Source organism: Temnothorax longispinosus, chromosome 7 (assembly GCF_030848805.1).
Source record: "Temnothorax longispinosus isolate EJ_2023e chromosome 7, Tlon_JGU_v1, whole genome shotgun sequence".
Classification (NCBI taxonomy): domain Eukaryota; kingdom Metazoa; phylum Arthropoda; class Insecta; order Hymenoptera; family Formicidae; genus Temnothorax; species Temnothorax longispinosus.
Window position 1 is genome coordinate 426,362 of NC_092364.1, and position 26,885 is coordinate 453,246.

At 39.2% G+C, this 26,885-nt stretch overlaps 1 protein-coding gene across 5 annotated transcripts; it reads right to left on the reverse strand.

Annotated features, from left to right (window-relative positions):
* Positions 1 to 19: 19 nt before the first annotated feature.
* On the reverse strand, positions 20 to 26,524 carry Per (period circadian regulator). 5 transcript variants are annotated; one of them, XM_071784478.1, is made up of 16 exons: positions 25,942 to 26,524; positions 20,021 to 20,104; positions 16,000 to 16,184; positions 12,733 to 12,863; positions 11,577 to 11,772; positions 11,092 to 11,304; positions 9,553 to 9,737; positions 8,552 to 8,836; positions 7,972 to 8,124; positions 6,855 to 7,077; positions 6,232 to 6,623; positions 5,830 to 6,017; positions 5,428 to 5,591; positions 4,817 to 5,220; positions 4,427 to 4,729; positions 20 to 4,335 (listed from the first exon to the last, which is right to left on the reverse strand). In XM_071784478.1, exons 1-16 carry the CDS (start codon positions 26,022 to 26,024, stop codon positions 4,222 to 4,224), a joined length of 3,303 nt encoding a protein of 1,100 aa, XP_071640579.1. In that variant the 5' UTR covers positions 26,025 to 26,524; the 3' UTR covers positions 20 to 4,221. The 5 variants fall into 5 exon arrangements, with proteins under 5 accessions (XP_071640579.1, XP_071640578.1, XP_071640580.1 ...); XM_071784477.1 differs by having other exon boundaries at positions 4,817 to 5,232; positions 12,733 to 12,860; positions 25,942 to 26,522; XM_071784479.1 differs by having other exon boundaries at positions 4,817 to 5,232; positions 6,855 to 7,053; positions 25,942 to 26,522.
* Positions 26,525 to 26,885: the final 361 nt, after the last annotated feature.

A 26,885-nucleotide genomic window follows, 5' to 3' on the forward strand; every position in this document is an offset into this window, starting at 1 on the left:
GCCGCATGCTGCGTGTGGATAAGTAGGAACAAAATTATATTTATTAGACACATGTGTTCTCGATAAATACATAATATTTAATATTAGATATATTTAATTCGCTGGGAATGAAACACATTCGTACACATGAGCGTATGTTACATCTATTAACGTCATTATATGTATTACCAAAATTTGCGTATCAAGCGCAATACTCGAGATAAACGCGAACGTGTTAACATTTTCAAAATGATTGTTTCAAAAATTCACGTTTCTTCGCTTATCGCTCGCGCCGTTCGACGTACGAGAAGGAAATAAAAGGAGATCACGAAATATATTACAGCGACTTATGCATATTATAAATAAAACACAATTACGTGCATTGCGCACAGATGTTACTTAATCGCGCAAAGCCACATCGTTAATGCAAAGAAATAATCATTGCAATCGCGACAAAAGTTTTCAAATATGCCTTCGAATTCTGCACATACCGTTCGAGGATCAACCATCTTATCAGGAAGTGAAGTGGGACTGTTCAAACGAACATTATTCGAACCACGATGGCAATAAAAAAAAAGATAGTGCTTAAAAAGAAATTTATAGTATCTTGACGAAGACAACAAAGAAAATATATATTTTGATATTTTCTATTTTTTGTACTTATATAAAAGCGCCAATACGGCGCGCATTTTTTATCAGCAAATATCTTATTTGGAGAATCTGTGTATATTAATAATAATGAGTGAACATAGACAATAAGTGAAAGAAAAGGGATTGAATAGGTGAAGGAAAACGAAGTGCTTAGGAAAGTTTAGATACTTTAGATGAACGAAGGTGTCGTGGGGCAGAATTTTTCAAGGTAGAAAGATACTTTTCCACGCTTGTTCTCTCATCGCGATCTTTTTTTTTACTCTTTGTCTGCATTGCGTAATCGGAGCTCGACGGATCACAGACGCACCTTACATGCTACGATAAGCTCTACGATTACGTGTATTAGCATCCTCTATCGAGAAAAGAGAAAGACTGCCCTTAGTTACATGGTCGCGGCCAAAGCGATCGGTCCTCCCCGTGAGTGATCACAAAACTTGTGCTAGCGCTGGAGAATCGCTTTTAGTTTACGCGACCGAGAATACCGCAGACTGGATTTTAAAAGACATCCGGGTCTTTACACATGTATATGTAATAAATTATTAATATATTATTAATTAATAATTAGTGTATTATTTAATTACTATAAAAATTATTAATAATCATTTATGAATTATTCTACAAAGAATTTTATCAAGAAATACACAGATCATCCATGAAACGTGCGATTCAGCTCTTAGTTAAATAATTCGCCGACAATTATTACTGCGCTTTTCCATAAAAATCTCCAGCATTAATGACAATCGATTATTCGTCTCTATTAATATAATTTCTATGCACAAAAAGATATATAGGATCCGCCACGTGGCGGAAAGGTCATTAAAATCCAGCATCGATAATCTCACGTTTTCAGTTACCTTGATTGAGGTCTAGGTCACTGTGTATGGTATTGTGTAGAAAATAATTTCTATGCGCGAAAAACCGTTTACAGAAACGATACGACTGTACGTCGTAATTCAGACTAGATCTCGCGAGTGTTTCGGAGAAACCGAAACCGTGTCGTATTTAATCACTGGTATATAAAATATCGTCTCTGATTGACATACGCGTGTCGACCATACGCTACAACTACGTGTGCACAAAAAAATACGTAGTATACAAAATATCTTTCTCCCGAATATATGTACAATCTGTATATATCGCAACAATTCGCACAGCACACGGATCGTTAAAGTTTATCCGTGCTAAATTTACTGGACCCCAATTTTCCTGAAGTAGATTTATTTGTCGAGCATGGATCCATTGCTGCAATTATATAACTCCGTGCTTTCGGTTACGTAATCGACGCAGCGAAGCCCGACCGATTTTCACGTGGACGTATTATTTTCTAAACACGTGATTTATACAAGTGTAAATTTATCTAATTACAATAATCGTCATGCGCATTATCGTTCTATCTTGTGCCACACGTTTCAGCTCTATTTATCCGGAATTTGTTTACGGAGGATATATATATATATATATATATATAAACTTAGATCTTAATAAAACTTAAATTATGGGGAAGCTTATCAGAATTTGGAATCTGTCAAGTTTGAATTGGTAGATTTCAAGGGAAATTATGTTAAAATTAGATGGCGTTAAGATAAATTGTTTTATTTAAGATTGTGTCATTTTTCTGTTAATATTCTTAGAAATTTTTGAACGGGATTTTCAACAGGCAAACATGGATCTACGAAATTCCGATAAATGGAGCGTTATCGGGCGCGAATAAAATCGGGAAAAATATAGCGTTCTGTCACAAGAATCTTTCTAAAAATACGAATTTTTAAAGGAAACTGGCGTGAAAAACGCAGACAGACGAAACACGTATTACATGATCTAAATCTAAAGGACAGACATATACATATAATCTATAAATATAAATATAAATATCCTTACATACTAGTCTTCTATATCGCTCCATGTATATTTTGGTCTAAAATATCTTCCAGAGATGTAAAAACGCTAAATATATAAGTCGCGATACGACACAGTACCGCAAGTATTGTATTAATACTACGTGCGTTGTGTAGTAGATCATATCTCTCTCTCTCTCAATCTCTCAATCTCTCTCTCTCTCTCTCTCTCTCTGCTTAATCATTACCTCTAGGAAGTTACAAGCGACGGTTTGTAATTGTACGTATCTCGAATGAAATGCACGTTCTCGCGTAATTTATTAGCGATTTTTAGCCATTTCCATACGCAACAAAGATATATGTATCGATGACGGAACTTTTTGTGTTGAGGAACACATTTTTGCTGATTGTATGTTGATATTAATGGAAAGTAAACGAAGTTCACATAATTGTAATCAATTATTTCGCAACAGATTTATAACGAACTGTTCTTTACTTTTTTCTTCTTACGATATTAGCTATGCCGACAATTTAATATAATTAAAAGTCCCGTTATCGGTATATATTCTTTCGAGACGCCCGATACGGCCGTGTTGGTCCTCTCTTTCCACGTAGAAAGTGAGACAAAAGAATACACGATCGTACAGAAATAAAACTAAATCTTACACTCATTGTGCAATTTAATTTCGCAAGACACGCGTGAAGTTGTTCACTTATATATATTAAATATATAAATTTATATAAAATATATATATATATATATATATATATATATATATATATATATATATATATATATATATATATTACATATATATACATATATATATTCGTAAAAAGTTATTACGTGTAAACATTCACGAAAAAAAGGTCATCGAAAATAGCGATAGAAAAACGAATCATTACGCAAGAATTATGCTATCAAAAGTATTTTCTTTCCATTCATTATTCGTGCGTGCTATCCGTTTAATTAGTACAAAATCGACTGTAGAAATCTTTCGGTCAATTCACATACAATTATTTATAACACACACGTATACGCGGACGGTATTGAAAATTATGTATGCATCAGGTTTACTTTTTTTTTTTTTTTTTTTTTTAATCGTAAATCTGTCTTCGACGCATTGCGGAGAATTTCTACTTGCGTTAATATCGTAATTATATATATATATATATTATCTACTTTCTACGAGATGTTTCTAAAGCTCATCACGCATTCTTTCAATCACGATGATTCCATCAAAAATCTGCATCTGATGGATTGAAAGGCTCTGAGAGACACGTTGTACATAAATATAATGTAAGTGCAAATATCTCATGTGAATCTCACAGGTATTTAATTATGCATTCTACTTTGCGTTAGGAATTTTTGGAAATGTACTTGAACTCACTGCTTGTGGCTAAGGCAACTTCAAAAGTCTTTCCGAGCTTTGTACCCTTGGTCTGTCTCATGACATTTTATGATCCACCTTGATTGTCTTTTTATTTGGAAATCGTTTCAAGAAAAAATGTAAGAACCGGGATCGCAAATATTGAAAAAAATTACGTATTTCTCACCGAGTGCATTTCATTCGTTGCTTATATACACACACAAGTCAATTCGCGTTTGCAATTTTTCCGGTAGGAATGTTCGATCGAAAAATCAATTCCGGTTTAATTTTGCACCCATTTAAGAGAAGTGCAAGCATGATGAAACGAACACTAACTTTCGGAGTGCCTTTTGGGATTATTGTTCGTGATGGATTGATCGCAGCTTTTATGAATGCTCGTAAGATATAGTCTGGGACGGCAACGGAGATGGTAGAGGCGCATTTTCCTCATGGATCATCATTAGCTTGCCATACTTCACCATTCTTCTCCTTTGCTTGCGCTGCAAGCGGATTAAACGAAACGCGTTATACACAAAATATTCTGATAAATCTTAATAAATTTCGCAATGTGTTCTTAATCGTTCCTCTCACCTGCGATTCAGTCCAACTGCAGTTGCTACTTTCGCTATCGCTTCCGCTCGACGTCATCCCCTCCTCGAGGATGAGCTTGGTGCCGAAACTTTCCATCTCCAGGTCCAGATAGAGCTGTTCCAGTTGATCGTTCACCAATAATGGCTGATTGAAGTTCTTCATCGCGTCTAGGTCGGTTTTTAGCACCTCGTTCAGTGTCTTTGGATGCATCTGGTACTCGTAGATCAACTCCGGCGTCAGTTGGACGCCCTCTAGCCAGGGTGGATCCTTCCTTCGCATTCCTTGATGACATTTGGTGTATTCCTGCACATTTATTATACTCATACAGTCAAGTAAACGGATATCTAGATGTTGAACATCTTTTGGGCATTGTGCCGTTTGATTCTCTACCTCGGAAGAGACCTCGCACGTCTTCTGATCCGGATTGCAGCTACTGTCGCTGCTCTTGTACAGGAAGCTGCTATAGAAGCTGGACGAGCTTGACTCGTCCCCGTTGTAGTCAGTCGGCCGATGATGATCCTTCATAATCAGTAGGCCTTCTGATACGGCCTTTTCCTTTTTGGAGGACTCGGACATGGCCATTGTGCTCCCCGGCTCGGCCTTAACGCTGGTCGCCTGACTGGCTGGTCGTTTGCGATCGGGACACTTGTCATTGAGCTGCTGGTTCTCGCGCGTTGTTGCCGCTGGTGCTTGCTCAGGTATTAGAAAGGGTCGGTACATCATAGCACGCGGTGGAGGTGCGCCGATCACCGCCGGATAGATCACTCCGGCCATCGCCGTCGCGACGTAAGATACTGGAGCAAACACTAAAATTCTTTTATAGCTTCCCCCATAGAAAACCTACTTAATACCTGATTTAATTCTAATTTAATTCTAAGCCTTTGGGAACATCTGTTTTAAAAATTCGAATCTATCAGGCACAGAACAATAATCGATATAACAAGAAAAAACTCGTCTACTGTTCTCTTTTATTTGGATTTATTGTCGAGTGAGACACCTACTGTAAGGACTCTGTTGCGTCGGTTGCGTTGACGGCGGTGGGCCCAGCTTCTCTTGTGATGACGACATCGTCGTCGCGGACTCGTTGGGTTGCGCTACCGGTATGTAGTACACCGGTATCACTGACGGGAGTAACGGAAATCTGGGTACAGCCTCCGAATTGGTACTGAAATATTTTTGAAAACATGATATCCATTCATAGATCGTTTAAACTTTTATCTTCCTAATTATTATACACGAGATTTTTATGTGATATTCGGTACACAGCCGAGTGTTTTATAGACCTAATGTCATCACCCTTTCATAAAATATTCAATATTAACAAAGTTAATATATTCTTATACTATAATCTGTATTATTATTTTATATTATATTTTCTGTTAATATTTTAAAAAGACTCTTACTTGTGAGATGGAACGCAGGATTGTGTAGGTGCAGAGGAAGGCATGGTGACCGACAGCGATGGCCACAAGTTAATATTCGCCCCCGTTTGCACTACGGTCGATTGATCGATATTCATGCTGGTGAAAGTAGTCGTAAGGTTCGCCGGACCCGCCGTGCTTGTTCTCGAGATTTTATCATGCTTCGATACCTATTTCCATATTATTATCGCATTTAGAGTATTTAGACTCGTATACATTTTATTTAATATGCATTATATACTCGCTTTTACATTTATATATTTATTTATAATATATCTTTAATATTGAAACCGGAAATTATAAAGTCTATCCATTCCACGTGACAAAAATAAAATTATTCAGCTGACGAGTAAATTAATTTCCGAAAAAATATATAAAACACACCTTGAAGCTATCACCCTCCCAGCTATGACTGCCGCTTCTCTTAACTCCGTGACCCTGATTGGCATAATGTGCGCTCTGATCTATGCCGTTGACCTTTTCCGTCTTGATGCGCGAGTCTTTCAGCTTGTCACTATTCTTGATGCTGGAGCGCAGCTCCCGGTGCTTCTGCATCATCAGCTTCTCCATATCCTCGTTGTGGCGATTCAGCAACGTCTCCGTCAGCGTGGGCGGCTTGAAGCTCTCCGTCGCGGTGGTGTTGCTGTTGCTGGCGGTGTTGGACACGTCGCCCCGACTCGCCGAGCTCGTCTGATTGTTGGAACCGCTGCTCAGATTCTCCGCGCTACCACTGCCGCTTGTCCCGCTGCCGTTTATCAGCGACATGTACTTCCGCGCTGAAAGCACGACGAAAATTTGTCTTAATGAAGTGCATATATATTTTCGACTAATTGTAAGTCAACACAAGATACGATAAAGAAGGATTTTCCCTTGGGGTAAAATCAACATGGTAAAGATTTAAGATTTCTAAAATGTAACGCACGAAATCAAAAGTTTCTTTTGAAGAGGAAAAACTCATGATATTTAAATGTGAAAAGCGTATGCGAGAAGAGAAGGATGATGCTTACCACCTTCGTCGTTGCTGGAGTTAACGTTCTCCTCGTCGCTGCCGTACATGGTCGCGACCGGCGGTTTGCTCTGGAAGAAGCGCTCGATGTTCTCGTTGTAGTTGAGTTGGTTGTAGCTCGGCGGCGTCTCCGTGGAAGACTTGCTGTCGTAGTACTCGTGATGGGGCGAGATCTCACCGAGCATCACGCTGTCGTGCTCCTGCAACAAGGGATTGCGAGATCCCTTTACAATTATATTGTAGAAACTTAGAGTGAGTTTCCACTAAGATTCGGTATGCAGCTTAGTGCCGTTACTGTGGTCGCATTGCTTTTCTTTATTTTTTTGTGCGTGAGCGGTGGAGTGAGTGCCAGCCGGCCAGCCGTGGGCGGAGATCAGTCTCGGTTAAACAGAGAATTTCGCTACAAGCTGTGAAAGACCCTCGTTTATCTACTAAACTAACTAAACCACCTACCGACCGGTCCATTCGCAAACTTGCCGCATAAGCTCTTGCGGCAAGCGCGGATAATACGTGTTGTTATCCAAGTCATGCGAGCATCTCACCATCCGGATCCGTTCCATCTCCTCCTGACACCTAGATCCCAGCGACCGATTGAATCGGTAGAATCGCGACAGTTCAGTTTTCCATATTAGAAAGACAATAGGATGCCGATTTTATAATTTTGCCCTTTTTTTGCATGCGAAATCTGCCCCTACGAAATCTGAAGTACGAACGAAAATATACCATCTTCAATTTCTGTTCTCTGTTTGTACCACACATTCGTACCATTTTCTCCTTAACTTACATATCCATCATCATCCTTCTCGTATTTTACCTTTTATTCAACTTCTTGAGAATGTTGAATATTGTTTTCAATATACATTAGTAATAAAGAAAGACATGTACTAGGAAGGGCATACCATACGTCGAAATTAGATGATTATGTGAGCTAACATCTTCCACGTACCGTTGCGAAGTGAAACGTGACCGACTTTTATTTTTACATACATACACATACCCACACATATACAGAGGTAAGTATTTCTACGTTATAGATATAGCATACCAGAGCGGAGCGCATTATAGCGTAACTAGTGTAACAGTGTTCTCGGCGATACTAAAACGTAGCTAATAGTCACCGAAAAGCTCCTGAGTTCGTCCGCCGCGAGCAGTCCGTCCTTGCCGACCCCGGGCACCTTCGTCTCCTGCAGCAGACTTTCCATGAAGGACGCTAGATCCTTACATCGCTTCGACACGTCGTGCTCGGTTATATCTGACGTTCTCTGGATGCTCTGCGTACACGTACGATAGAAAAAAAAAAAGGACAAGTTGGGGGATGAGTCGGCTTGATCTCTGCCTCGTGGTGAGAGATTCTCGTTTTGTTTTCTCTTTATTATATGGTAACGCCTCGTTTGCGTTTCTCACATACGGACAGACGTACATGAACGATTAACTACCTCTTTGCCTGGACTTTGCAGGGCGATATTAAGCGAGTCCTGTCGCTATTAAATTAAAAACTATTACGGTTGCGTCGTTGAGGAATCTGAACTTGATAACAACGATTCTACAACGGTCCCGGCCTCTTTAATTTCAAAATTATTGGAATTGCAATAAGGGGATGCTTCAATAAGTTTCAAGCAAGTGGATCGCGAGTCGCACGGGAGGGAGGGGTAGTGTTATAATGTGTGTGACGCAGTCGTCTTCGTCGGTTGATCGTACCTGGTCGAGAAGCGCCCGTATTTCGCCCTGGATGATCTTGGCCTCCTTCAGCACCTCCTCGCTGATGCTGGCCAGGTAGCCGCACTCGGTGTCGCGCGACACGCGGAAGATGTCCGGATCCACCGGCCCCTTGAGCACCCGATGCTGACCTACGACAAACTCTAGTTTTTTCGTCCAGGGATTGATAAAGGACGACCACTCGGTCTCGAGAACGACGCAGCCCCCGTTCTGCACAGCGAACCTGTACGGCTTCGACCTGAAGGAGGAGCCTTCGAGCCTGATCACCTGTTCAACGACATTTTTGTAAGAAATTACATGAGTTTTATGGCCGTGACACGAAAGGGAATATCTGAACGCTCGTTCATTCTCTCACATTCTCTCTCTTTCTCTCTTTTTCAAGCTCACTTGCATATCTCTCAACTTTCTCTTGTCAAGCGTGCACTCAGGAGGGCGACCCATATAATACATATCAAAGATCAGCAATATGCATAACACACAAGATATTTTCGTAAATTTGAAATAAGTAATACATTTTCTCTCTTAACAATGAAATGAAAAACAAAAAATCGAAGCAAGGAATTTCTCAAACATAACTAAAAATTCTTGAAAATTGTCTTACATGAGTTTTCTAGATCACAATACACACATATAGTTATTTTAAAACTACATGAAAACGTGTTGCTCCGCGTGTCACATAAATTTTTTTTTTTTATGTACTTCTATATATAGACACAATATATATATATATATATATATATATATATATATATATATATATATAAATCCGTCTGGAAATCTTATCCCCCATCATATCGTGATGCTCATACAAATAATATAAGTTACATTTCAACACATGCGAGAATTGTCCTCGCACCTTCATATCCGGGAAATTTCGAGGGACGGGACCTCCCTCCTGGGGGGAACCTAAGTTTCTCTCTCTCTCTCTCTCTCTCTCTCTCTCTCTTATTCTTTTTTTTTGTTTTTGTTGGGCTCATACTCACAGTCTCATAGATGTCTTTGATGAAAGGTAGATCCTCGGGGTGGTAGAAGTCAAACAGCGAACGGCCAACCATATCCTGTGGTAGATAGCCGAAGTATTGGACTACGTCGGGATCGACATGGGATAGGTGGCACGTCGCGGTGTGGCGGGTTGTGAATACCGAAGATATTATTGTTTCTTCTGGCGCTGCGGATAACGACAAAATCGGGGTCATTCTCTCATTCCGGGTTATTACTTTATGAGCGAGATTAGAGCAGAACTTCGAGTTATCGCAATGGTTAGGCGCCAACAAGCCGGAACGAGACGCGGAGGAAATTTGCACGCTGCTAATTAATTAGTTTTGGCGCGGTTAAACCGAAATCCATGCATGAAAAGCTGGTTGAAGCTGTTCATAATTGTCTACATACCCGTTCTAAAGATAAAGCTAAGCAATTCCGTAACAAATTTTTGTACTGATCACGGGCAAACTTCGGAACTTCGTTTCGCGACCCTTCTTCCTTATTTATATATAGAGAATAAGTCTTTTTTGGAACTTGAACGTTTGCAATAGAATAAAATGAATAAATAAAATAGTATAATCTATAACGAAACAAAAATTGCGAATTGAGACTGAAATTCCAAAGATTACCTTCAATAAGAAAAATGTAAACCCTTTTGACCCAACACAAGGTCTACCAATGCGAATAAAAATTGAGTAACGGAGCTCGTGCAGAGAATGCGCATTGTGCTCGGAGATAGAAGCGTTCCCATGCACTGACAAAAGCGAAGCGAGCGAACCATTGTCGTGAGAGATGACGAATGCGGTCTGACGTGTTGCTCGTGAGATACGAGCGTTCGTAACAGTGATCTCCAAACTGAACGAAAAACGGGGAACCGTGATTTAAAAAATGAGAAGAAAATGGCACAGCGAAAAATATGGCAAAGATGCGAACGGTATGTCAACGTATATATCGTCACGAACTGCCGTGCGGGCGACTTTGAGAAATTGGAAGTAAGTTACCTTTAGACTTTTTCCGTGGAAATCACCGACTGTGAGTATCGTCAACGAGGTCGGACCAACGACAATTCTCGGTCATCGCGAAGTGTTGTTACGTATAACGGACACAGGATGTATCTTGAGAACGTATAGGCATATTGGGTGAGATTAGAGAACAGAGTTACCGCGTGAAATACCCCTGCGACTTTTCCACATGTATTCCGGATACATCCTGTAAATTCGAGTCACTTCAGCGGAGTTGCTCGTTCACTTTGGGCACGCGTTTATTCCACGGGGATATGTTCCAAGCGATTGTTATATTTGCAAGCGAGAATTTAGTAGGAAGAATATTGTGGGAGAAAATATTCCTCGAAGTAACTCGACTTCGAATCGACGGCGATCCGCAGAATCTTTCTCGGATCATCACCATCTCGCCGCGATCCGCATTGGTGATCATTGCGCTAAATCGCTCGTTCGCCGCTAACTTTTGCGACAATCAAGCTGTTTGTAATTATCGAGTCCTCTCGCCGTTCGGACCTCGTCGAAGACCTTGGACCATGCTACCTTTGTATGCGGAATGGACGGGTTGAGCGGTAACTACGAGGAACATAACTCGGTTGCTGGGCTGTTGCTCGGCCGTTCGGTCCCGGAACGACAAGGTCAGGTGAAATGGCAGGTACAAGTTCGACCTGGCGTCCGCGCGATACCCTTTCAGCACGTTGTACCTGGTAAACCTCCGCAGGCCGCAGAACAAACTCGCTCTTCTGCCATTGATGCCTAAATAGAGACAATCTGCTTGATACCATCCAGAAGTCACATAATGACAAAATAATTCGTAAATTAATTCCCGAAAATAAAGACACGGGGAATCTATAATTCAGCCACTCAAAATATACAAATAATAATCATAGAAAAGAGATTGTAATATATAGTAATAATAATATCTAGGATAAAAATATATTCGCTACAAGATAGAATGTCTACCGAATAAAAGAGACTTTTGATGAAATTTTTTTTTCAGTTGGTCATCAGATAAAATTTTTATATACCCTTAGATTCCTCTTGCGGCGAGGCGATGCCACTGGTGATCTGATCGGCCAAGGTGGTTTTGTCCTTCGGATGCACATAATCGATGAAAGATCGGCCGATCCAGGCGTCTTTGAGATAGCCAAGGGCGGTGCATATCGACGGGGTTGTGTACAGCACGAGACCGTCGTGCATCGAAATCACCGCGCAAAATCCCTCCTACAGAACAATCAGTAAATTAGAAAGCTGATCTACGTAACGCGCTGACATTAACGATCTAAATGTGAATGATAACGTGATGTTGGATGCTCTTTTCGTCCTTCGCGTAACAAAAAAGACAAATGTTGAAATAAAATATAATGAATATTAGTAATGCTAAGAGCAACAAAAAATTGACGCGGACTTTTAATTACTGAAAATCATCGCAGGACGTTTAAGAGACGAAATTTAAATCTGTCACGTTATCACCAGCAGATTAAAGACTTCTCACACCGAATTCAATTGCCAGTATTCCCGTCGCATGCGAGAATTATATTATAGGAAAAATTAATCGTTGGAGAAACATCAGTAGAGGAAGAAATTTAGTTAAAAGATTTCTGAGATAACCTGCCGTTATGTTAGTCAGTTTTTATTTTCGGACATTCTCTCTCGTGATGGTTAGAGGCAAGTCACGTAACCAAGTCAGTAAATCTCGCGAGGAGGAGTTTTGCCAGTTAGTTGTGCAATGCGGAGTACTCCTACGATTAGCCAGTTTTCTCCATGCAGATAAAGAGAGTCGCCAATATCATGTACACCGAGAAGATATACAGAAAGAGAGAGAGAAAAGAAAAAAGGAAAAAACATTGCGTGACATTTTGATAAAAATCAGAATCCAAAACATAAGAATAAAAAAGAATATACATCAAGAAAAGGAAACCCGAATATTTCCCTCGGTGTACCCCAATGCGGGATTGCAACCATAATCCGCAACTATGACGTCAGAAACGAGTTACAGGAAGCGGCAGGTTACGAGAAACCATATCCGTCGGGTCTCAAGCAAGCTTGCCTCTACGATCGCACGGTGCGATTTTTGAGAATCTCTGCCTATTTCTTTCCTTTTACGCTCTATCGACATGTGCATGTGTGTATGTGTGTTTTCTTTTGTATCTCCCTCTACTACGTTTATCGACGTATACTAACATTGGCCTGAGACGTGGAATCGTCCGGGGGGACCGTTCGTGAAGCAAGTCCTGCTTCCGGGTCTGCGACGGTGTCGCCGTTGTGCTCGCCGGGATCCGTTGCGTCCACCAATTCTACGGTGGTCACCTCTTCTTGCATTAAAGCACCAAAAGAAATTCTCGTTGTTATATGCGCTGCTATTCGGGTCATCTGCCCAAGTCGCTGACGGTTATCGGGATAATGGTAGCGAAAAGAAATGAGGAGGAGTCGAGCCCAAGTGATGTAGAATTTTTGGATTTGAATTTATGTATGTATATACATATAATCCAATTCCATAATTATTATAAAATTATTATTATTATAAAGTAAATCTCTTAAAATGTATTATATAAAATAAAAATTAATTCACTTCAAATTACAATCAAATAGATCCTCTATATACTGTAGATCCCCTACAGTATATAGGCAAACTATTTGATTGTATCAGTATCGAAATAACAGAAAAATATAGCAAATGTTATGAAAGGAAATATGTTCTTGAAAGACATCTTCTCATAATGTATCGAAACGCCCCTCATTCCGCGCGTTTTCCTTTTTAAGATAAAAACGATAAAATAAAACGTAATGGTAAATTTAATAATTTAATTAAAAAGAGTTTAAAAAGAGAATCACATGAACATAAAGGAGTTGTATATCGCGAGACCTGCTTCGTGAGTGAAGGATAGGAAAGGGCGATCAGTGTTCCCTTAGTCCAAAATAACGTGGAAACGATTGTTCGTATTTCGCATAAATTCTACAGATTTCTATAACTAGATCGCTATAATGCTATAGTTTGTTAACGTATATTTGTTACGAGACAGCTTGAAGTTATGGACGCTATATTTACCTGGTTATCATATACTTTGTGAAGTAGTGCTAGTATGTCCCCTTCGCTTCAATTATATTTATATTTTGTAAATTTGCAATAAAATTGAAAAGGAAAAATCTTATTTTTTTTTCATTTTTACCGTTTTGGAATAATTAAAAAGGTACTTTATAGGTGTGTAGTCTTATTGCAATTGCAATAATAAAAGTTCTAATATATCTTTATTTCGGTAAGTATCTATAATAATTAATAAATATTAGTTTTACAAAAAAAATGAAGAAATTAAATAATAATTAAAATAAAAATAGCATCAGATGTTGTAGGCTCTTCTCTGAGAGCATATATATAAAGTATTCAATAAACTTACGATTAAGGTGATTCTTAAAAGATGCTATAGTTTGGTCCGGGTAAATCATGACCAGGTAAAGATGGCTGTCCTCTCTCTTATCAAATTGGCTTCACATTCATCTTACGGAGCTAGCAATCTAGTTATAGAAATTTGTGATAAAATCATTGTCACGTAAGCGACTGCTAGCGTAACGACACACTCGTCAGAAAGTTCAATGCCATTACTCCAGGTGATATGCTACCTCCGGCTACATCGTTACTTCCCGGTGAAAGGCATTTACTGTGGTTTCTTCGCGAGCGCATAAGACGTGCGGGCGTATCGTGCGATATGATGACATCTAAGTGAAAGCGTGACTAATCATACGGCAATATCAATTGCCTTTATCAATTAATATCACTTCTTGGCAAAAAAAAATATATATGTACAACTATAACAGATTTTTGTTGTGCAAAAATTTAATTATTATTACGTTAACTTCCTTACTTTCGGGATCAATGTTTTTTGGTTTTTTGATGCATCTTGCAGGGCGATATATTCTATTACTGGCTGAAAAGCAAGGCAGCGTTAACGAAGGGCGATTAGGTGTTTTTAATAGCACTACCTATATTTAATTCCGCGCTGATGAAAAGGTTAAATAAACGACGACGTAAACGCTTACGTAAATATAAAGGAATAACGCGCAAGCGACAAACACAGGACGAAAGTGATTTCGTAACCTGCTGCATCTCGAATTAACGCGCGCGAGGGTTGGTATTAACTCGTTAAAAATAGTCAGCCGGTATTCTTTGGTAACGGCGGGGTAACAGGGAAAGATAATTGCATAGGATTGCACATCTTACGATGTGATTCGAAATGAAAAGGATGGTCCTAGATTAAATTCTCTATTAAAGTTTTGCGATTCTGTCCCAGGTAGAACAACAAATCACAATAAAGTCAAAACTATGTCAAAATAACGTTTTTTTGTCATTTTACGTCTTTTGACTTTATTGTAACTTTCTGTTCTATACCTGGGTAATACACTCCATAATAAAACAAAGAAATCTATGCCGTAAGGGAAGTTTTGCGCTTTAAACGTGACTAAATATGTCCTCCCACGGGTTCGCTGCTCGTTTATAGATCAGTTTCGCAATAGTTTACATAACGCGCATACGTTGTTAAGAAGAAAATTGCACGCATACAATGCTTGCGTAAACCTTCAAACTGACAAAATATTTTTCTCTGTTAAAAAAAATCTGTCAAAATTTTTTCATAAAAATCTCTATACTTAATTTTTTTGCGGACGAAAAATGTAAATAAAGCAACAGGTGACGCTTGGCTGATCGTAAACCTGTTAGCCTGTTAGTGGAGGGATCGATAACTTCGATAGACTTCGAACGTAACTTGTCACGTTGGATGGAAATTTTACACCCTACTCGAGTAAACTTCGCCGCGTGTCACGATTTTCTCTGGCGATGACGATGAAAGAACCGAGGAAGGGGTTGTTTTCAACGCGTGATGATACCTGCATATCTCATGCGCTCGCGAAAGGTTTAAACGTGACCTCAACGTGTTTTTCTCCTTCAAGGAAGACCTTCAGTCATCAGCGACTGTGAGCGCTCGATCTCAAAGAGTCTCCCGCATGGACTTATTTTAGATATTTCTCACTGTAGGCAATTAAAAAAAGTTTTATTTATCGCTTGCAACAAACTAATTGCCGTTTTACACGCGACAAATACAATTCTAGAGTCATGTTACTTTATTCGCGCCTAGCTTAAATTTTTCGACGATTATCTTCCAAACTAGCGCCTCCGCTGAGCTTTAAAGTAATCAGCTGCTCGACAAAGTGAATCATTATTTCAACGAGATACTAGCCGGACTAAGGGATAACCATGAGGGGAATGTTCCATGTCGAAGCCTTAGGAAGTAGTAAGGCGACACCCGAAAAAGGTCAGGAAGAGTGCATCACGAAATCAGCTTATCGAGAAACAAACAGGAGAACGAGATAAGCTCTCGGCGCGCAGCGATATCGATCTCGCAGAGCATTTCATGTAGATTTAGTTCAACAAAGTGGCAGTGAATGTGGATCGTAACCAACCTGGTTTCTGGCCAAGTACGGTGTTTGCCGGCGCGGCAGCGTTATACGACGCGATTTCCGGTAGCGCGGTCACTGTCTTCATGTCGGCTTCCGCCTCGGCGGCGGCGTTGAGCGCCGCTTTCGACTTCTTCTTCTTGTGCTCCTTGTTCTTCCTCTTGCTGATCGGCTGCGGCAGCGCTTCATTGCTGTACATACAATGCACGTAAAATCGTGAGACATCGCGCAACCCTTTACGCTACCTCCAAATCTAATTATATCGTAAGAAGTAATTTGTCGATTATCATCTATTGCGATTTGCAGACGATTGCTTTCACGGAAAGTCTCCGAAACGCATAAAATTACCAGTTTCCGCTGAATTTAAAACAAATGTGATATAAACATGTATAAATATAATTTAGGATAAAATAAAAGATGAAAGACTATCTTTCACGTTCTTTCGCAAAACTCGAGTTCTTGACCGTTGACGCAATAGCGAAACTTTGAAATGTAGATCAATCGCGCAATGTAGATCGATAATATCGGCGTGTCACGCCGGGCCACGTGACGGGCAAGTGTCAACGTGGGAACTGCGTTGATAAGCGGGAATCGTGCATAAACGCAGTTCTCGCGACTCACGCGTGTCTAAAGATAAACGCCAGGGGAAATATTCCGTTGAAAGAGCGGGCAAACGTAGGAAACATTGGAAATATTCCCAACACGATTTGACGTTGCAATCGCAACATCCGAGATAACGTTATAACGCTAATGAGCAATCGTAAATTAGAAATAATCATAATCAAATTAATCGATTCATGTTTAAACGCGTATGTATGTATACATAATATTATATAAAATAATATATATTATAAATATGTAAATGATAATTATAAATATAAAATTATACATACAAATTAAATAAATATTATTTATATATCTTGCTCGAAAAACTGTTTGTAAAATCAAACCAATATTATTTGGCAAGTTTAATTTATTGCAGCTTTGCATTCTCACGCTGCACAATTGTAATAATCTATAAGTACATAGATAACAGACTTTCTCCCGGAAAGCTTTCTCGCAAGAGAGTCCTGATATAAAAAAATCTATAAAACGTGACTATCACACGCGTTACACAAGTAAGAGAAAGTTCACATTCACCTAACCATCGATTGCTCCGAGGCTTTACCGGAAGTCTTCCCGATCGCACGTTGTGTGCACTTTTCTCGCGCGTAAATAGAGAGAGAGATTACATCATTAAGAGCGGTTTCGACCGAACTTTGATTAACTTAATCGTCGACTAATTCAACCGGCAGAATTGCTTATGGCAGAATTTCTAGCTGTATAATTCGTCCTTATTCTAGTCTTTCTCTCCGCATGTTAACAATAAACAATAAGAATTAATAAAGAAAGAATTAATAATTATATCCTGCATTTGAATAAAATAGTACTTACAAAAGTTAATCGTTGATTAATTACAATACTAAACCTATATCTAAAGCTGATATGATAAAGATAGAAATTAGGCATAAGACTATCTGCATAATTTATCTTTTTGGCTTTAGCCTAACAATAAGTCTAAAGTCTATAATCGGCAATGCTGAGAATAAGTTGGAAAAGAACCCCGGCGAGATTATACCCTCGTTCGTAATCGCTCCGTTACTTTTCTTATTGTGTTGACACAATCAGTAATTATAACCGAACCGCCTCGTTTTAAACAATGCGAAACACGAGTAGCCCAATACAATGGATGCGCTTCGTTCACGCTGAGATACGAATTATTTTAATCGTATAGCGTTTCGACGTAACACTCGGACGTTATCTAATAAATGGTTACGATTGTTCAATAAACGCAACACTGACGCAGATGCGCCGAAATTAACCGCGATTCAATTATCTGTCCTATTTTAAGGATTATGTGAATTTATATTAATACATTTTGTAATGAATAGAATTTTATGTATAAATACATAGGTATGTATTTTTTTGTTATATTACATTATAAAATATTAATGTAACTTTATTTTATTCTACGATATAGAAATTATTAGCATGCTATTTTTTTTATAAAGTTTCCGATAAAATTACGTACGTCAATCTTAGGCAGATCAATTTTAGGAATGGTAAGTTAATCGCCATTGATCACATCAGAGCTACTTAAAAGTGTCGTTACAAACGAGACTTGCTTTTTATATTGGTAAAGCCATACACAAATAAACGCGCAACGTGAGATTATTACGCGTGACTATTGCAACGTGCTTTTAATGATCGCGTACATCTCTCCCCGATGACTATAGTTTTCTCTCAAAGCCTTCGTCAAAGCAATATATGATAGGATTACTCGAATACTGCAAAATTTAAATAACAAAGTTACATGGACAATACATTACTTACAATACAATGCATTTAATTTGCACTTCTTTCATGCTTTTATTCGCTTCTTCGTTCAATTTGATAGATCGAGTTGCTTTGTCATGAAATTGAAAGAAAAATTTTCCAACATGGGGTATAAGAAATGCATATTGTATCGATACGCTCAATTATTAGCAATTAATATTAACTGAGCTCCAATGAGTTCCTAGCGATCCAGGCAGGTCAACGAATACTTTATATCATTGATTAATTAAAGATCAATATTGATTAAAGATCAATGTCCAGAAAACATTTCAATTGTATTTTTGGAATTAATATAGAGAATCTTTTCATGGAGGTTTCTTATTTAAAAAACCGATTATAATTAAGTCTATTGAAATCTCTTGAAATTGTTCCGCGAAATTCCATTTCAGATGGATCGCCAAGCACGTGAGATTGCGTAACGGTACTAGTTGTGATAAATTTCGTGGAAATCTCTCCGAAATTTAATCGTCCGATCAACTTCGGCCGTGAGTTTCGGGATCGATATTCGCTTATTATAATCGCGCCTCATCTCACTTTATCTATTACGTAACAATACGCGGGAGTGTCTAATGAATACCTATAGACGCTAGACGGCACGTGGCGCGACACGTGCGTCGGTGTTTACGGCGCCGCTGCTGCATCGGCGTTGGTCCCTCTTCTCTCTCTCGTAACCAACTTTAACCATTTTATTTATGCAACGCGATTACGCGGTGGTGATGCTTGAAAGCACGACTGCTGTGCGTACGTGATTGCCGGCCGTCATCTCCGCCCCGGGAGAGTCGACGATGGAGTATTCGCATACAGTTATTTAATCGCGCGCCCAAGTCATTCCACGCTAAAAAGAATTGAGAACTAGACTCGTTTGTCACAGGATATTACGAGGAGAACGTTCGCGACGAATGCTCTTCTAATAAGTTGTACGAGAATAAGGATACCAGCATAAGGATACCAGCAATTTTAATCGAAAAAAATATATATATAATATACTGTATATATCTCGCTTTAGTTTAGATTATGGTCTTAATTAAGCAAGTTTAATTTGCAGAGATACGTATACGTCTTTAGATGGTTATATAATTATTTCGCTTTTGAATAACGAGATTTATGTCGAGATATATATGTCGGTTCCAGAAAGCTGTAAGGTTTTTCCGAAATAATTTATTAATTCAAAAGAACGATCTTTCCTTCACGCCGACCTTTAATAAGGAGCGATACATCGAGGATAATTAACCATTCTCTACCTGCTTTCGCGGATCTTTTCAGAGAAATCTCTCACAATGATAATATCCGCTTCTGCAAATCAGTCACGGAATATACTCTATTTGCAACCTGATTGAGCTGCCAGAGGACCGGTAATCAAAGCGATAAATCCGCGCGTGCGGCGGCGCCCTAAATAACCCCACGTTATTAAACGGCTCCGGCTCTGTGACACGTTTGCACACTCTGTTCATTCAATTCGACGCATTATATGAAATCAATGGCAGATTAATTTCAATCCAATATCTGAATTGATATTGGTAACCTCGTTATTTTTATATATCTTTCCTCAATTTCTCAATCGTCTTTCGATTGCTTTACGAAAGCCGCGCAGTTTGTCTTATAGATACCAAAGAGTCGTTTTAATAAATAATCAATCGATTGACGGAGTTACCTGGATCCGAAGGTCGAGGGACGTCTAGTGCAGTAGCCGCTGCTTTCGGAGCGATTGCTGTTCCTCGAGACCGAGCTGCCGCTGCTGTAACAGATAACGACGAAAATTTAAATTGTTCTTAAAAACAACATCCGAAGAGATGATCTTCATTGCATTAAATGATATTTATTTATTGCAATCTGACTTGTACTTCCACTCTTTCTCTATGTACAACCGTCAATACTCTTCAACGCTTGATTCACGGATCACTACGTCCGTTTCGGTCTACGCTACTTTTCGGCGAACGCGGGACGTCTGACGCAAAACTCGACAGACTACTGAATCTTCGTCCGGTTACCGAGTCGGACCTCGGGTGTTTTCAGTGTTTTCATTGGCACCCTCATCATTTCTGATCTCGGTCAGAAAATTTTCAATAAACGAGAAGCATGCAGTAATGACGAATATAAATGTCAATTAAGAGGAGACTAAAGTCGTTGCTCGTGTATACGCACAAGTGCCAGAAATCCCGGAAGGAAAGGAAACACGCAGGTCTCATTCACGTGTGAGGCATCGATTTTGCGACATCGTCATCGTCGCGACGATAAAGCACGATGCGAGACAGTGAATTCCATGATATAACAATAATTATGACTGCGCTCGTCAAATGTGTGAATTGTACAATCCTGCGACGCATCCTTGCGATAATTGTGGGTCATAACTCGCGATCAGCGGGCAAGAATCCTGGTCGGGATTCCTTCCATCGCGCGCACGATCCCGGCAACGTGCGAAATGATTGCAAAATCGCGACATAGTAATCTTTCAACGGCCTCGGCCGCTTGGGAAAGCGGCCTAGTTTACACCGATCGCTTGATCAGCAACAAGTATGCACGACTTAGCGTAATGCATGCCTTAGCCCAAGTAGTCCGCTGTGTTGAAAATTGGTACGACTTTTACAAATAATTATGAATTTCGTCTTAAATTGGATTGGATTTAATTTAATGCTCGTACCGGGGTGCAAAATAAATTACGAAATTAAAAGTTAAGAGAATATCTGTAAGAATTGTGTCATTAAACCAATGTTATGTAATAAGAGTGACGAACGAGCGAATAAATAAACATTTGAGAAAATATACGTAACAGGACGTGTTATGTACGAAAAGTAGCAAAAAATGGGAAAAACAGAAAAGAAAAATGTCAGAATACGAGCATGCCAGAAAAGATGCATTCTACAAAAATTAAGTGTTTCAGCGACACGAATATAGTTAACGTATAGATAAATGCGTTAATAAACCGCGAAAAGATGCGTGTATGTTACTTTGACTTGTACATTAAAAAGACATGCGGTGATATAAACTAAGTCAGTCACGCAAATTGCCGAGAAACCGGTCACGATCGGGAAAAAAGGTCCTCGATCACATGTTCGCGAAACGTGACGTTCTTACGCGCGGAACCTCTCTCTCTCTCTCTCTCTCTCATTTTCTCTGTGTATTTCTCTCTCGAACCTTTCACTGTCCTCATTATTCGCCGACCGTCGCCGATCGACCGACCGGCCGCATTTGTTCGGAAAAATTATTGCATAAGAAGGCACCGCTTCACGTTCGCGGCCCCGTGACTACCGCGAGGACGACGACGATAACCACGACCACCACATTGACGACTATCGATTCCGTTCGCCGATTACGCTCGAGATTTATCCGACACCCGAGAAAATAGAATGGTGGCTCTCTCTCTCTCTCTCTCCCTCATCTCTCTCATTCCCAAGGAGCTCCGCCCCCGATTGCACGGCGTTGTGCAAAAATGAGTTAATCCACCGAATTATAGTTTGGAATAATTAAATCTGTAACGTGCACACAATATTTTTCTCGTTTCTGCCGAGACATATGTGATAAGTTGATAACAATCCTGTTTCATAAATCTCGCAAAATTACAATTCGTAACACCATGCAACAACCCCTCAGACATGTCTGAGATAGGTCATAGTTTTCTTAAAATTATATTGAAATTTTTTATCTATAACCTTGTTAAAAATGATGTTTAAAGTATCTGTTTCGTCTCTTTTTCCAAGTATAAATATTTTCCGCGTCGTTCGAATTAATTTGTACAAATGTATAGGTTCCACCGGTTCTCTCGCTAATTATTACCGAATTAGTATAACGAACTATGAATATAAAAGCGAGTCTATATACGAGGATACGCGACAATTATCAGTGTAGATCCGTAAAAGGCTTAATACAAAGGTACGGAAATAGATGTCCCAGCGAAATGTCACGTTACAGCATCCGTTTGCATCGCAAACGGCGAAGCCGAGATTTGTTTATGGTGTCCGCACGTGACGGACGCTTATACGTCGCACGCAACTCGCTGCAAAATTGATTTATTTATCGACGACCGTCTATGGTGTCCCATGATAAAACTTTCGTCCTACACAATTATTCCGGGCTCGACCGTTATCCATGACTTTCCCGGTTATCCATTCGTGGCATCTTCGATCAGTCGCCGTCTAAATTAATTTGAAGATGATATCAACCGTGACTGCGCGTAAATATCAAGACATTTTGTAAAACAAAGAGATTTTTGTAAAGCAATCTTACATTGCAGCCTAAATTTTTTTTTACAAGATTGAGCAACAAAAGTATTTGTTTTTGTTTTACTTCAAGCAGTAACATTCTGAAAGGATTTAAAATAGCTAAATAGCTCGATGTAACTTGTACACAATGTGTAACCCGCTTTAAACTCCAACAATTCCGAAATTACGCTCAAGATCTTTGAACTGTCCACCTGATCCCTCGCGATCTTCCCGCACGCTTCCGGTGTTACGCATCGCGCACTTGCAGAGTCATTCTCGGCGAGGCTGGAGAATATATATATCTCTCGCAAATGAGAGAAAGGACAATTTGAGAATTTCTAATTCGAGGAGAATGGCTGTCCAATTCGCATTAGCCCCGCGATACGGCCGCATTACGATCACTTGGCCAACTTTTCGTTCGACCTGTTTTCGCAAGGGTGGTTTCGCAACACCTCTCTAGCCGCGTTAACCAAAGGACGTGGAAATGCAATCGGCACACACATATAGACACACAGAGAGAGAGAAACTGAGAAACCGGTTAGCCTTAACCGTACCGTGTACGAGTTTCCGTCTCTCTCGCGCGCCTTGCTCTATTCATTCGCTTCTCGCCGTCGCGCGAAGGAAGCATGTCAATGCCAAGAGTTCCGAGAAGAGTATATTACTTATACTCACAATCAGAAAACGCGCGGTGAGGGGTTAATTAATAAAATTAATTTCGTAATTGCAGATATTATATATCATGCATTGTCATAGATTTAACGTAACGTCAAACAAACGAGACATGAGGATAAAGTGATACATTTTAAATACCCAAAAGAGATTATCTCATTTATTGTACGCACTTTATATTTTCTCGAGAAGTTAATATAATTTTTCAAACACCTCATAGGAGGGTAGCAAATATACATAGAGTGCCAAAGGTAACGTGAAAACTTACGTAAATTTATTGTACTCTTTTCCTTTTGTATTTTAAAGCGCAGTTTAACCTGTTTAACCATTCAACGTGACACTGCGCACTAGGTAAGAACGCGGATAATTAGAATGATTATTAAGAACAAATATATAGGTCTGTATGTATATATAGAAGCCGAACAATGTTAATCCAGTGTTTCTGATTATATATAAGTAACTATATAATTGATTAAGCTCCACCGAGGAACTGTTCGATTTGAAAAGATTAACTAATCGCTATTTATTGTATTGATTAATATTGCAGCTTGACCCTTTCAGCCCCATTGGAACATACACACATGTCTCGTTGTGCAAAGTTTCTTTTTAGGTAGTACACCTCGTAATAACCTTTATACAACATTCCATTGTGGCCGAATTTAAAATCCAAGTTTATCCACAAAAATAATAGCAAACGTTAAAGTATCTTTCGCAAATATATTTTTTAAAAAGATCTCATTTTATGTTAAATCTACATGCGTGTTCTATGTAAAAAAAAAAAAAAGTAAATTTTATTTCAAAGAGAAGCGCCATTTTTTTCCAAAAAAGACTGAAATACGCGAAACATCAATACGTGCACGTGAGCATGTAAAAAAAATATAATTCTCGCAATATACACGTGGAAGAGAAGATAAAAATACAATTTTTATATGATAATGCGTTATTTTTACAATATACTGCAATATTCTTCCCTGAACTTCACGTGCGATCAAAGCCTTCGCTATATAGATCAGCTTCGTACAATGACAAGTTTGAAGTGACTGAGTGACAAAAGAAATCTCTCAATCTCAACATGATGTTTCTCTCATGAAGCCTGTGAAGCCTGTTTCTTTGTTCCCGAAAAAAAAAACATTGAATTCGCTAAATATGTGAATTTTAGATGTTATACATTAAAAAATAATAATAATAAAATGTATTAAAAAATCTGCCATTAAATAAATTCTTATAAGATAAAAACAGTTTTTTCTATACTCTTAAAAAATTGCTATTTGTTAAGAAAACGTTTCGGGGTAAATTTAGATTTTTTTCCTCAATTTGCAATAAATTGAATAAATCGATCGTGATAAATTGTCCGACAAGTATCGTGACGAAGACACGCGATAATAATTTTCCGAAAAGCTATACATACTGCATATATGCGATTATCGATGATACATTAAAACAAAATCATTTTCGTATATAAAGAAATGATTCGCTGATGATGGGAAGGTAACGATAGCGTCCTATTTCATAAAATCGGACGAAAAGATGTTTCAATCCAAGAAAGAGAAAGAGAGAGAAATATGAATGGCTACCATTATGGTGACAATATACAAACCGCTATTGTTCGAAGGGACGCACGTACAATTGTTTGTTACGCTGCCGTGCCGCGGGACAAATTATATTCATCATTGTGTCGAGTATATTTAATCCGGTTATTTTCGGATTCGTTATATTATTTCAAACAAGGGGGAAGTAATTAAACCGGATAATAAGAGACAATGAGCTTTATTAATAATCTCGCTGCGCCACCAACACGCGCGCGCGTATGCCCGTATTTTCTTTACGCATTATTATGCTCTTCGTAATTGCGACAAGATTCCCTAATCGATTTGAAATATCGTAAATTGAATCCAAAAGAATTATCGCCTTTAAAAAGAATTATCGCCTTTAAAAAGAAAGATAATATATATACATATAATTGTAATTTGTATATACATTATATGTTGCATATCATACATTTATATGTGTTTCTAATATTATTATACCTACTTTTTACAATTATTGCGTAACAAGATCTTTTTTAATCAAAAGCAATCTCGCAAATTCGGATTTTCCGAACGCGGAAAAGTCGTCAGTTTAAAATAAAAAATATTGCAAATATACAGTGGATCAAAAGAGTATTTGCATATCCAGTTTTCTTACAATAACTTTATTCGAAGGAATAATACATAATTACAAATTGTGTCCATAAGTGACTTATCACATATACTGTAATGTTATTGTAAGGAAACTGGGTGTGCAGATACTTTTTTGACAAAGTGGAAGCAGATAAAATTAAGTAACATAAAGCAGAATGAAACACCAATAAAATGCAATTGCAACAATTTATATGTTAAAAGGCATTGCCGATTCTTTGCGTACATATATGTGAAAAAAATACGGCTTGTTTTTTATTTTTCCGGCTATATGTGAAAAAAATACGGCTTGTTGATAATTTAAAAGAAGAAAACGAAATATATATGTGAAAATAAACATGGAAACTTCGGATATCTTATTCTATTTTTTGAAAAGTCAATTTAGTCAATTATTTTTCTAGTAAAACTCAAAACGATATTATAATCGTCTTCATATCGCTCCAAGAACGGTCTCAAGAAATAGCTCAGCCGCTTTGAATCTCAGCATGCGAGAAAATGCGAAAATTGGAAAAATTGCGGAATGCGCTCACCTGCGCTGCGACTGGCTGTTGCTGCAGGTGTTGGAGTATCCCGAGTCCGACACCTTGGCGTTCTCCACGAATACCTCCTCCATTCTGCGCTTCTCTCAAAATACGATTCTTCCTCGAAATAAGAAATAAGTGCGACCCCTTTTTCTCTCACACTACGTACACGCACTCGCGTCAAGTTCGCTCATCTCTTCCTTCGCCCTCGCGAATTCGATCGTGGCTCTGACAGGAAGGACGCGGATCGACGGTGCGGATGAGGAAGACAGGTTATATAGACAGGCGTTCGCCAAAAAATGTTTCGCTCGAGACGCGCGACGGCGGGTGAGTTTCACGTTCGCCGGTTTCCACGCGCCGACTGACTCGCCGGCAACGGCCCTCTCCGGCCTAGACTCCGTCCTCCATCCTCGCCGCGATAAGTCGGCCGCACGTTCTGAGACACGTGAGCGCGGGACCACTCACGCCCGCGCCCGCGTCCCGCCCTCTCGCCGCGGCAACCTATATTATGTCGGAGTTGCTGTGGTTGCTATTCTAGTCCCCCTCTTCCCTCGTTCCGTTCGCGATATCCACGATCGACGGCGACCGGCCGGCGCGATTAAAATAGGGCCGCACGTTGCGTCGACGATCTTTGATCCTCCGCTTGACTTTGCACAACCTCAAATTTTTGAGCGAAATTTATGACGAAACAATCGCCCGGATGCAACTTTTAATTTTTGAACGCTCATTGGAACTTGGAAGGAAGAATGATCGATCGATCGATCGTTTCTGCTAATATTGGTATATAAACTCAAATAGTCATTTTTGATAAAGGAAAATTAACATTGAAAAAAGATATAAAATATCGAAAGGTCGGCGCAACATCGCGTTCTTACTACTGCGCGCCACCGATGTCTGACCGCGGCTGCCACTACTGCGAGTCGTCTGTATTTGTACTTACCTTCACTACTGCC

Coding starts and splice junctions, on each gene's coding strand:
- Per (XM_071784476.1), bottom strand. CDS start 26,024: ATGGAGGAGGTATTCGTGGAGAACGCCAAGGTGTCGGACTCGGGATAC. Junction 9,738..11,091: donor CGTCCATTCCGCATACAAAG/GTAGCATGGTCC, acceptor CGTTATCCGCAG/CGCCAGAAGAAACAATAATA. Junction 5,233..5,427: donor GACGCAACAGAGTCCTTACA/GTAGGTGTCTCA, acceptor AAAGAATTTTAG/TGTTTGCTCCAGTATCTTAC.